At 35.0% G+C, this 13,350-nt stretch overlaps 1 protein-coding gene across 1 annotated transcript in view; it reads right to left on the reverse strand.

The window, feature by feature from the left end:
• Positions 1 to 13,350, reverse strand: part of FSIP2 (fibrous sheath interacting protein 2) — a 111,644-nt gene that overhangs the window by 10,190 nt on the left and 88,104 nt on the right. The window contains exons 17-18 of the mRNA XM_058432417.1: positions 9,715 to 10,212; positions 7,532 to 7,632 (exon numbers count right to left, since the gene is read on the reverse strand). Of these exons, the coding sequence (XP_058288400.1) occupies positions 7,532 to 7,632; positions 9,715 to 10,212 (599 nt within the window). The remainder of the gene's footprint in view (positions 1 to 7,531; positions 7,633 to 9,714; positions 10,213 to 13,350) is intronic.

The following is a 13,350-nucleotide window of genomic DNA, read 5'->3' on the forward strand; positions in this document are numbered from 1 at the left end:
TTTTGAGTTAATTTTTGTATATGGTGTAAGGTAAGGGTTCACCTTCACTTTTGTTTGTTTTTTGCATGTGAGTATCTTTTCCCACCACCACTTGTGGAAAAGGCCATCCCTCATTAAATGGTCTTGGTACCCTTGGTAAAAATCATTTGATCATATATGGAAGAGTTTATTTCTGGGCTCTTTACTCCATTTCCTTGCTTTATAAGTCTGTCTTTATATCAGTATCACACTGTTTGATTACGGTAGCTTTGTAGTAAGATTTGAAATCAGTAAATAAGACATCTGCATCTTTATTCTATTTTAAGATTGTTTTCCTATTAAGGGTCTCTTGAGAAACTAATGAACTTTAGGATAAATTTTTTATTTCTGCAAAAAAAATTATTGGTATTTTGATAAGGATTCCAGATTCTATGAATTACTTTGAGTAGAATTAACATTTTAACAATATTAAGTCTTCCAATCGATAAACATGAGGTGTCTTTCTACTTTTTTGCATTCTCTTTAATTTCTTACGGCAGTATTTTGTAGCTGACAAAGTACAAGTCTTTCAATTCCTTGGTTAAATGTATTCCTAAGTATTTTATTCTGTTTGTTGTTAATATAAATGGATTTTCCCCTTAATTGTTTTTAGATTGTTCAGTGTAATTATACAGAATGCAGCTAATTTTTCTGTGTTGATTTTATGTCTGGCAACTTTGCTGAATTAATTCATTAGTTATAACAGCTTTTTGTGTGTTCTTCAGGGGTTTCTACATTATGACCATGTCATCTATAAACAACAATTTTTCTACTCATCCAATTAGAATGCCTTTCTCCCTTTTTCTTGCCTAATTTTTCTGACTAGCATTTTCAGTACTATGTTAAATAGAAGTGGCAAAAGTAGTCATTGTTTTTTTGTTTGTCCCTGATCTCAGAGGAAATACTTCATTTCTTCACCACTGAGGACAATGTTAGCTGTAGATGTTTCATATATGACCTTAACAATGTTGAGGTAATTTCCTTCTCTTCCTGCTTTGCTGAGTCCTTTTACCCATGTAAAATATTTAACTTTTGTCAAATGGTTTTCCTGCATTATTTGAGACAGATCATTCTGTTAATGTGATGTATTACATTTATTTATTTATTTTTTTGAAACAGGGTCTCATTCTGTCACCCAGGCTGGAGCGAAGTGGTGTGATCACAGTTCACTGCAGCCTCAACTTCCTATGCTCAATAAATCCACCTGACTCAGCTTCCTTAGTAGCTGGGGCCATAGGTGCACACCACCACGTCTGGCTATATTTTGTGTATTTTTTTGGAGAGATGGGGTTTCGCCATGTTGCCCAGGCTGGTCTCAAATTCTCGGGCTTGAGAAATCTGCCCATCTTAACCTCTCAGAGTGCTGGGATTACAGGCATGAGTCATTGTGCCTGGCCTATTGATTGATTTTTGTATGTTGAAATTTGCTTGCATTCTGGGATAAAACTGACTTGGTCATGATCTTTAAACCTTTTAATATACTGATGAATTTGGTTAGCTAATATCTTGTTGAAGATTTTTGCATCCATATTCATCAGTAATATTGTTCTGTAGTGTTTTCTTGCAGTGTTTTGTCTTGGTAATAATGTAATGCTGGCATCATGACTTTGGAAGTGTTTCCTCTTTTCAATTTTTTGGAAAAGTCTGAGGGGGGTTAGTGTTAATTCTTTGAAATTTGTGACATCCACCAATGAAAGCATCTGGTCATAAGTTTTTCTTTGTTAGGAGGTTTTTCAGTTATTGATTCAATTTCTTTACTATTTCTAAATTTGTTCACTATAATTTAGCATAATTCAGTCTTGACAAGCTGTGTATTTCTAGGAATTTATCCATTTCATCTAGATTCTCCAATTTGTTGACATACAATTATTCATAGTACCCTCTTATAATCCTTTTTATTTCTATAAACTCAGTTGCTATTTTACCTCTTTCATTTATGATTTTAGCTGAGTCTTCTCTTTCTTTCCTTAGACAATCTAGCTAAAGACTTGTCAATTTCATTGATTTTTTTTTTTTTAACGAACCAACTCTTGGTTTTCTTGATTTTCTCTATTTTTTTATTCTCTATTTTATTGCTTTCTAATCTTTATTACTTCCTTCTACTTAATACTGTTCAGTTTGTTCTTTCTCTAGTTCCTTAAGGTGTAAAGTTAAGTTGTTGGTATGAGATCTTTCTTACTTATTAATGAAGAATTTACAACTATAAATTTTCCTCTTAACATTGTTTTTGTTGTATTCCTTAAGTTTTGGTAAGTTTGGTAATTTCCCTCATTATTTCTTCTTTGACCCATAGGTTGATAGTATACTGTTTAATTCTCACATATTTGAGGGTGTTTTTGTTTTTCCTTCTGCTATTGATTTCTAGTTTTATCCCATTGTAGTTTGAAAATATATTTTGTATGTATTCAAACTTTTAAAATTTATTAAGACTCATTTTGTGGCCTAAGATATAATTTATCCTGGAGAGTGTGCTATGTGCATTTGAGAAAACTGGTATTTTGCTCTTGTTTTATATATGTATATATAAAACAATATATGTATATAAATATATATATATATAGATAGATAGGTTCAATAAATCTATAGTTTTTTTCACATCTGTATTAGTCTGTTCTCATGCTGCTATAAAGGTCTGCCTGAGACTGGGTAATTTATAAAGGAAAGGTTTAATTGACTCACAGTTCTGTATACCTAGGGAGGCCTCAGGAAACTTACAATCATGGTGGACGGAAAGCATACATATCCTTCTTCTCCTGGTGGCAGGAAGGAGAAGTGCCAAGCCAAAGGGGGAAAAGCTCCTTATAGAACCATCAGATCTCATGAGAACTCACTCACTATCATGAGAAAAGCAGCATAGGAGTAATCACCCCAATGATTCAATTACCTTCCACCTGGTCCTTCTCATGACATGTGGGGATTATGGGAAGAACAATTCAATATGAGATTTCAGTGGGGACACAGCCAAACCATATCAACATCCTCTATTTCCTAATTTTGTTTAGCTGTCTCTCCATGATTGAAAATGGCATACTGAAGTCTTTTACTATTATTGTAGAGCTGTTTATTTCCTCTTCAATTCTGTTAGTATTTATTTAATATATTTTGGAACTCTGATGTTTGGTGCATACAGATGCTCCTCAACTTACGATGGGGTTACGTCTCAACAAACCCATTTTAAATGGAAAATATCATACATTGAAAATGCATTTAACACATCTAACTTACCAAACATCGTAACGTAGCCTAGCCTACCTTAAATGTGCTCAGAACACATACATTAGCCTACAGTTTGGCAAAATCATCTAACACAAAATATTAAAAATATCATATAATATATTGAATATGGTACTGAATGTGTATTGCTTTCACGCTGTCATAAAGTTAAAAAATTGTAAGTCAAATTTTCATTAAGCTGGAGACCATTTGTATATGTTTTTATTATCTCTTCCTGGTAAATTGATGCTGTTATCATCATACAATGTTCTTTTTTCCCTCTCTTTTGGTTTCTATTTGCATGGGGTATATTTTTCCATTCTTTCACTTTCAACCTACGTGTATTCTTAGATCTAAAGTGAATATCTTATGGATAACATACAGTTGGATTCGTTTTTAAAATCCATTTTGTCATTCTATCTCTTTTGATTAAAGTGTTTAACCCATTTATACTTTAAGTAATTAGTAATAGAGAAGAACATTCTTTTGCCATTTTGTTGTTTTCTGCATCTTACAGTTGTTTTGTCCTTCATTTCTTCCATTACTGTCTTCCTTTGTATTTAGTTGAACTTTTTAGTGACACATTTTGATTCAGTTCTCATTTCCTTTTATGTATATTTTAGGAATATTTTCTTTGTGGTTACTACAAGGATTATGTGACTCTAATTTTTAATTGATACCAAGTAAACTTAATTGCATACAAAAACTCTACTTTTTAACACATTTGCCCCCTACCCACTTTATGTTATTGAGGTTCCAAAATTATATATTTTTACATTCTGCATCCATTAGCATAAATTTATTATCTGTTTTATGCATTTGTCTTTTAAATCCTTTAGAAAATAAAAAGTGGATATATGACCTAAATTATGATAATACTATTTTTTATATTTGTTAATGTATTTACATTTGTTAAAATTTACATAGTTTCATATGGCTCTGAGTTACTGTCTAGTGTCATTTCATTTTTCTTTTTAACTTGAAGAACTTTCTTTAGCATTTCTTGTCACGTAGGTCTAGTGTTAATGAACTCCCTCAGCTTTTCCTTGTCTTGGAATGTCTTAATTTCTTCTCATTTTTGAAGAAAATTTTTTGCTGGATGTAGAATTCTTGTTTGACAGTATTTTTTTTTTCTTTCAGCCCTTTAAATATATCATCTCACTGCCTCTTGGCTTGTAAGGTTACTAATGAGAAAATCACTAGTAATATTATGAGGGTTATTTGTACATGATGAATTACTTTCCTTTTTCTACTTTAAAGATTATCTTTGTCTTCTGACAGTTTGATTATTATATGTCTTGATATGATATTTTTGTGTTTATTCTGCTTCAAGTTTGTTAAGCCTCTTTTATTTGTGTATGTATTTCTTCAAATTTAGGAAGTTTCAGCCCTTGTTTCCTCAAATAATCTATCTGTTTCTTTCTCAATTTCTTCTTCTGGAATTTACATAGTGTGTATATTGTTCTGCCTGATGGTGCTTCAGAAATCCCTTAGGCATTGCTTACTTTTTTTTCAATCTTTTTTCCTTTTGGTCTTTAGACTTGGCAACTTCAAATGACTTGCATTCAAGTTCACTGATTGTTTCTTCTGTCTGTCCAAGTTTGCTGTTGAACTTCTCCAATGAATTTTTCAATTCAGTTATTATATTTTTCAGCTCCAGAATTAATTTTTAATTTTTATGAGTACATAATACTTGCACATTTGTATGGGTTATATGTGATGTTTTGATACAGGTATACAATGTGCAATTATCAAGTCAGGGTAATTGGGGTATCCATCACCTCAAGCATTTATTGCTTTTTGTGTTGTATGTTAAGAATAGTCCAATTCCTCTCTTTTAGTTATTTTAGAAAATACAATAAATTATTGTTAACTCTAGTTGCCCTAATGTGCTACCAAAACCAGAATTACTGTTTGGTTCTTTTTTATAATTTTTCTGTTAATATTTTAATTTTGTTCATACATATTTTTACTAATTTCCTTAGTTCTTTGTCTACCTACAATATTTAAGATAGTTGTCTTAAAGTCTTTGCCATGTAGGTCCAACTGATGTGCTTCTTCAGGAACATTTTCTGGGTATTTTATTCTTTCCATTTCAATTTCCCCATTTTTTGTATGCTTAGTAATCTTTTGTTCAAATATGAGTATTTGAAATAATAAAGAAGCCACCTCTTCTAGATTTTGCTGATTGATGTGGAAAATATTTACTAATTAAATAATTAAATAATTTGAGCCTTGGAAACAGTCCAAAGTGAAGATTTAGTTTTTTTTTCAGATCTTTTCTGAGCATGCAGTTTTCAAGCCTATGTTTGTGCTTCCCCAAACTCAGTTTTTCTGAGCTGCTTTTTAAATGATTTAATTTCCCAAAGAGTCACTTCCTGCTCCTTCTTTGGAACTTAGATATTCTGTTGTATCTCTCTCTTACCATAATTTCTTGCCCAAGGTGTTTATGGTTCTGCAGTCCCTCTGTAATTTTCATGCATTATGGCACCTATCCACTACTTTCTGTGGTTTCCAGGCTTAGAACCAAACTATGACACCATTGCCTATCTGAGTTCCTAGTCAGGTGAAACAAAAATAATTTCTTAAGAAAGCCCATAGATAGGTCAGAACAAGATCTACTCTGCTCTTTCCACCAAAGGGAGGAAACTGTAAATTGGGCTCCTTTCTCTTGACTGTGTTATACTATGCTGGGAGGAAGTTGGATCCAAGAGCAAGTTAAACTTCACAGATTTTTTTAAACTATTTTGAATGTGGTTCCTTTCTCTCTCCCTTCCTCCTTCCCTTTCTTCACCCCTCTCTCCCTCCCCTTCTTCCCTTCCTTTTCTTTTTTCTTTCCTTCTTCCTTTTATTTGTTTTTCTCTCTCTCTCTCATATACTCTTTTTTCTTTCTGTCTCTTTTCTTTTTCTTTCATCTTCTCTCTCTCTCTGTCTCAGAGTTTCGCTCTGTTACCTAGGCTAAAGTGCAGTGGCAAAATCATAGCTCACTCTAACTTTGAACTCCTGAGCTCAAGCAATTCTATCACCTCAGCCTCCTGAGTAGCTAGGACTAGGTGCATATGACCATTCCAGCTAATTTTTTATTATTTTATTTTATTTTAGTAGAGTTAGGGTCTTGCTATGTTGCCCAAGCTGGCTTCAAACTCCTGGCCTCAAGCAATCTTCATGCCTCAGCCTCCCAAAGTGGTGGGATTACAGACGTGAGCCATCATGAGCAGCCAGCTTTTTCTTGATTGAATATTCATTTGGTTGCTGCAGACTGTTGTCCAGAGCTGTTATAAAGTTGTGTTAGTCAGATTGTAGTTGCTTATGTTTTGTTTCCATGGGGAAATCAGAGCCTTGAGCTTCCTGGTATTATCTTGCTCTAAAATGATTTTTATTTAGTATTACTTATGCCTGCTTTTTACTTCACTAATATAACCAATAGAGAGGTTCCAACATTACTAGCTATGTATGTTAAAATAACCTATTATGTAGGAGAAAAGAGACAATGGTGGGCCAAAAACAGATGTCCCAAAATAAGGCCATGTCAAAAAAAAAAAAAAAATGCAATTCCAGCATGCTGAATGAAAAAAAAACTCACTAGATTTTTCTGTGTATAACATGAGTACTTCTCCCCAGATTAAAAAATGTTATCTCTTCCAAGTTGTGTATAATTTTATAAATGCAAGCACAAATTTAGGTATTTTCACTATTCTTGATAGAGTTATGAATCAGATTTCAAGTCTACAGTGCACTTTGTTCCTCTTTGTCCCCTATAACTGTTATAGTCCATACTTTGCCCCAGTGTCATCCAAACTTGGATTGTCTTTCACTTATGTATGCTATCCATTCTTAAAGAGCCACGTTAAACTCCATTGCTTTCTACGATGTATCTCTGAATGCTAAAACTTATATTTCTTTCTCAGTCCTTTGGATTCTTCTTATAGGCAATGACTGTAGCTTTCTTAAGAGAGCTAAGCATGTACACTTTTGTACTGATACTGCATATTTCATTTCTGGGCCATTACCTCTCTCTCTCAGGTTAGAAAATACCCTAATACATTAGCAAATACTTTATATAAGACACTGATACACTAGAAACTGGTTTGAAAACTAGGACATAGAGGCCAAAAATAAAGGAGCAGATAGCAAGAAGTGGCTTTGGAATTATTCACAGTAGGGTGCCACTGAAGGGAAGAAGTTGGGGAAGGTCTGAAGCTAAGTACTTGCTCAATTACAGTTTTGCCAGGGGCCCCATTCTACTGATAAGCTCTACTTTATCAGATGTCTATATTTGTACTGCTTTAATTTCATATACCCAGTAGATGAAATGAGATCTTCTTGGTTGTATGAAGATGAACTCATAATTCTGTGTATGAAGTAATGTGTTGGTTCAGTAACAAGATCCTTTTCTTCCTTCTGGAAAAAGACAAATCAGCTATTACACTAAATGGAGTTTGAGATATACTTTCTTACCTTATGGCATTTTTTGCAGTATAATCTACATTTTAATGGAAAAAAGTTCCAGAGATTAGTTAAAAGATGGGTGGGCCCTTAAATTCTAATTAAAAGGTGTCTTCCAATATAATTAACTTGAAATAGTTCAGTGAAGATTACCTAAATTATGACGTTAGATTTTGAACAAATTTTAAACATAAATCTAGAACAATGTTTAAAGAGTCGAATTTTCTTCTAAACTTTAAAAACATTTGAAATCATATATTAATGAGTGCAAAAAGAGGAAGAACACAGATACAACTCTGGTCAATTAGGTACCTTGCCAGGTCAATCATCTTAACACATACTTTGATCTATTTGTTGCAAAGTCATGCGTGCTTCTGAATTGACCAGAGTTATATTTATGTTATTTTCTGTGGTTCATCTAAGCTTTTGTGTTAACCTCGGAATCACATCAAATGGATAATCAAGAGAATGGCCTCATCAGAAAATTAAAAGTTGTATATTCTCCAAAAACATGTTATGGTATAGAATTTCATGTACCCAGTAGATGAAAATAATTAAAATTAATTCTAAAATTAATTAGAATTACAGGGCTCATCCATCTTTTTTTTTTTTTTTTTTTTTTTTTTTTTAGGATCGGAAATTGTTTTTATTTTATTTACTTATTTTTTCAAAAGCTGGTGATACCCTTTAGTTTTCATTAAGAATTACAAAAGTCTTAGAGGTAAGTTTCAAGAAGTATAGGTTTTTTCCAGTAGATTATAATATCTTCTCTAATGCAGTGAGTATTTTTACAGATACCCCTTTTCTTTTTTTTTTTTCTTTTTTTTTTATTATAATTTAGGTTTTAGGCTACATGTGCACAATGTGCAGGTTTGTTACATATGTATCCATGTGCCATGTTGATTTCCTGTACCCATTAACTCGTCATTTAGCATTAGGTATATCTCCTAATGCTGTCCCTCCCCCCTCCCCCCACCCCACAACAGTCCCCAGAGTGTGATGTTCCCCTTCCTGTGTCCATGAGTTCTCATTGTTCAATTCCCACCTATGAGTGAGAACATGCGGTGTTTGGTTTTTTGTCCTTGCGATAGTTTACTGAGAATGATGTTTTCCAGTTTCATCCATGTCCCTACAAAGGACATGAACTCATCATTTTTTATGGCTGCATAGTATTCCATGGTGTATATGTGCCACATTTTCTTAATCCAGTCTATCGTTGTTGGACATTTGGGTTGGTTCCAACTCTTTGTTATTGTGAATAGTGCCGCAATAAACATACGTGTGCATGTGTCTTTATAGCAGCATGATTTATAGTCCGTTGGGTATATACCCAGTAATGGGAAGGGCTCATCCATCTTTTAACTAATCTCTGAAACTTTTTTCCATTAAAATGTAGATTATACTGCAGGACCAAACTCAAAAGGTCATTGAGACCCAGACTATCATTTGAGAGTTTGGAACTAGCAACAAGAGATGTTTACCATGCCGATAGCAGAGTTTATGGGCTAATTATAAGGGTGATATTTAAAATATATGAATTAACTTGTTAAGGTTGGGTAAGTTGGTTATATAACTTACCAAAAGGTCACCTAGCTACTAAGAGTTAGGATTCAAACCCAAACAATCTGAATTTCCGTGGATCTTATTTTGTTCCTCCTACCTCAGCCAGTCTTCTGGTGCTATTTTGGTAGCATTAGGCTCTCCACACAAAATGTTCAATAAGTATTTACCAGCCAAAATACAAAAGGGTGGAAACCAACTGTTTTTAATAATTAGCTTACATTTTTCTTAACTGGTTTCCATTTTCTCTTTTCTTTGGGATTCTAATTAATCTAGTTTTTGCCCTATTACCTGCTTTCCCACAGTTGAGTTTTATAGCTATACCTGGTAATAATTTCCCTTATTCTGTAAATATCACCAGGCTCGAGATTGAATTCGTTTTAGCATTCTTTTCTGACGAATCAAGGTACATTCTTGGGCCAGATTTGTGAAGCTGTCTTCCCTTTCTAGTCACTGACAGTCATGCTTATCACTTACCTTACGCTGGGGCTTTTCCTCCCAAGATGAAGAGGCTGTTTCAGGCATCGTCTTTGGTGTGGCCATGTCAAGCTCAGCAACAGCTCTTTTAACATGTGTCTCCTTGGATTCTATTACCTGATTTGAGATTTCTTCAGTACTTTCAATATTTGCACTGGCTGTGGTCTGGCAACATTTACTTAGTGACAAAAATTTTTTCAGGCTGCTCGTGCTTAGTGTTGACTTAGGAGAAACTTTGCTTTGTACTGGCTTCTTGACTTCTTTCACTTGATCTTCAAATACTTCGATGCCTTCTTCTTTTGCAGAAGTCTCTGTTAAAACAACTTCATCTTCATCAGAATCTAGTCCCTCTTTTATGTACTTTTCCAAATACACTTGATCAATATCATGAGCTACTAATCGAACAATAAGATCATTTTTACTTTGAACATCTTTTAAGAGCTCCACCTTTGTAATATCAGGCTTTCTTATATTCTGAAATGAATTTCTGGCAATGGCCTGAAATTAAAGGTATAGAAAATATTAAAAGCAAATGCCTAAATCACTTTCCTGTAGTTCAATTATGATGTAGCTATTTTCTTATAATTTCTAGTTTCAATTTAAGTAATATCTTCAAATATCACTTAATTATATATTAGCAATATTTTTAAAAGAAATAAAGACAAATAACAAAAAATTTGTTGGCATGCCATTTTTTTACATTTATTACATACCTTAATCTAATATAACTTACTCCAAAAGTCACAGCAAGGTTTAGCATAACTAATTTAATTACTTCCTCTTAGTCATGTATCTTGAAAGTTTTGTGACAGAAGTAGACAGGATAACCTATTTTCCAAAATCCTAGGTAAGGAATTATAGAGAAATCTAAATACACATATTTTCAAGAAAAAAGGGCAACATATTCACTGATCTTGATTTTCAAAAGTAATGAATAACCCAAATGATGGTTTTAAAATCTTTACTCCCTATTCCTCCACTTTTGATCTTTTGGACATATTTTATAGAAGATTCTTCAAAATATAAATCTCCATGTCTTCTCACTTCCTAAGTTAAATCTCAGTTTCCACTGTCAATGTTAAAGACAGATCAAAGAAAAGACAATTATAATTAAATAACAGAATTTCCCCATTTGTCTAGCTTTTGACCATGCCACAGAATCTCAAAATTAAGTTAATAATCTTAGCTCTCAACCTCCCTTTGTAATATCATAAACCAGTTTTTCAGATAATGGTGCCTCAAAGGAATATCCGCAATAACAAAATATCAGAAGAACCTCTTTAAAAAGTTTTTAAAAATCAATTTTGATTATCTGTGCTATTGGAGGAAAACAGTGGTTTAGAAAATCCAAAATCATTGTATATTTTGGGATATGTTACTACCAGTGGTTTTAGTATGCATATGTCTGGTGTGTTAAGAATCTATGGTACCTTAAAACAGAGAATTAAGTCTTGAGGCAGAACCAACAAGAGTGTAGGATTTCTAACCTAACCTTTCTTTCTCTTCACTGCTGTGTCCTTTTGTTGAAGATAGATAATATTGGTAGCCTGATTGGTGCCAATCACATGCCTTAACTGCGTTCCCCATGTCTGCTTCTTTATTGTTTTATTTTTAGGATGGCTTATTTTTAGGATACAATGGGGACACAGGCATTGGGCAAACATTCATGTTTGAAACAGGAGAAATTGGCCTGATAGAAGGAGCTACAGGCCTCACGAAAGTCCAAAACCCAGTAGTGCAATCATTATATCTTAAAGCTCCAAAATAATTTCCTTAGACTGTATGTCCCACATCTAGGGCACAGTGATGGAAGGGGTGGGGCTCTCAAGGCCTTGGGCAGTCCTGCCCCTGTGGTTTTTGCAGCACTGGTGGATACTTCTAGAGGTTGCTGAGTGCCTGAGGCTTTTCCACGCTGAGGGTGCAGGATGCCAGTGGATCTACCATTCTGAGGTCTGCAGAATGCAGACTCTCTTCCAACAACTGCACTAAGCAGTGCCCCAGTGGAGACTCTGTGTGGGATCTCCAACCTTAACATGCCCTCTCTGCACTGCCCCAGTAGAAGTTCTCTGCAAGGGCTCCACTCCTGCAGCAGGCTTCTGCCTGGGCATGCAGGTTTTTCCATACATCCTCTGAAATCTAGACAGAGGCTGAGAAGTCTCATTTACTCTTTAATTCTGTGTGCCTATAGGCTTAACACCACATAGAAACCACCAAGGCTATGCCTTGCAGCCCAAGCTGTAACTGGGCCCCTTTGAGCCATAGCTAGGAAAGTTGCTGTGGGAATGTGAGGAATGTTGTTCTGAGGCTGCAGAGCCCATGAAACCATTCTTCCCTCCTGGGCCTCTGGAACTGAAATCAGACAGAGTGCAGTGAGGGTCTCTGAAATGCTTTTGAAGCTTTTTCTCCATTGTCTTGAATATTAGCACTTAGATCTCTTTCAGTTTTGGAAATTTCTCTAACAACTGGTAGTTTTAAATCCGTCTTGAATTTGTCTCTCGAAAAACAAACAAACAAAGAAACAAATAAACAACCTTTTTTTTCTCTGCCACATGGCCAGGTTGATTTTTTTTTTTTTTTTTTTTTTTTTTGAGGTGGAGTCTCGCTTTGTCACCCAGGCTGGAGAGCAGTGGCATGATCTCGGCTCACTGCAACCTCTGCCTCCCATGTTCAAGTGATTCTCATGCCTCAGCCTCCGAAGTAGCTGAGACTACAAGCATGTGCCATCATGCCCAGCTAATTTTTTTATTTTTAGTGGAGATGGAGTTGGAGATCATGTTGGCCAGACTGGTCTCAAACTCCTGACCTCAAGTGCCCCCCCCACCCACCTTGGCCTTCCAAAGTGCTGGGATTACAGGTGTGAGCCACCATGCTCAGCCAATTTTCCAAACTTTTATGCTCTGCTTCCCTTTTAAATATAAATTTCAAATTTAAGTCATTTCTTTCCTCCTGCATCTGAGAATAGGCTGTTAGAAGCAGCCAGGTCACATCTTGAATGCTTCATTTATGAGAAATTTCTTCTGCCAGCTGTCCTAGGTCATCACTCACATGTTCAACCTCTACAGAACTCTAGGGCATGGACACAATGCAGCCAAGCTTTTGCTAAGGCATAACAAAAGTGACCTTTGCTCTAGTTCCCAGTAAATTCCTCATTTCCATCTGAGACCTCATCAGCCTGGACTTCGTTGTCCATATTACCATTGTCCATCAGCCTTTTAGTCACAACCATTTAACCAATCTCTAAGAAGTTCCAAACTCTCCTTAATCTTCCTATCTCCTTCTGAGCCTTCTAAACTCTTCTAGCCTCTGTCTGTTAACCAGTTCCAAAGGTGCTTCCATATTTTCACGTATAACTCCCCACTCCTTGGTACCAATTTTCTGTGTTAGGCCATTCTTCCACTGCTATAAAGAAATTCCTGAGAGTAGGTAATTTATTAAAAAAAAAAAGAGGGTTAACTGGCTCATGGTTCTGCAGGCTTTACAGGAAGCACAGTGGCATCTGTTTTGGGGAAGGCCTGAGGAAGCTTCCAATCATGATTGAAAGCAAAGTAAGTGCAGGCACATCACAAGGTGAAGGCAGGAGAAAAATAATGTGTATGTGTTGGGCAGGGTGCGGGGGGTGCCACACACTTTTAAATG

This window comes from Hylobates moloch, unplaced genomic scaffold, assembly GCF_009828535.3.
Source record: "Hylobates moloch isolate HMO894 unplaced genomic scaffold, HMol_V3 SCAFFOLD_1, whole genome shotgun sequence".
NCBI classification, from domain to species: domain Eukaryota; kingdom Metazoa; phylum Chordata; class Mammalia; order Primates; family Hylobatidae; genus Hylobates; species Hylobates moloch.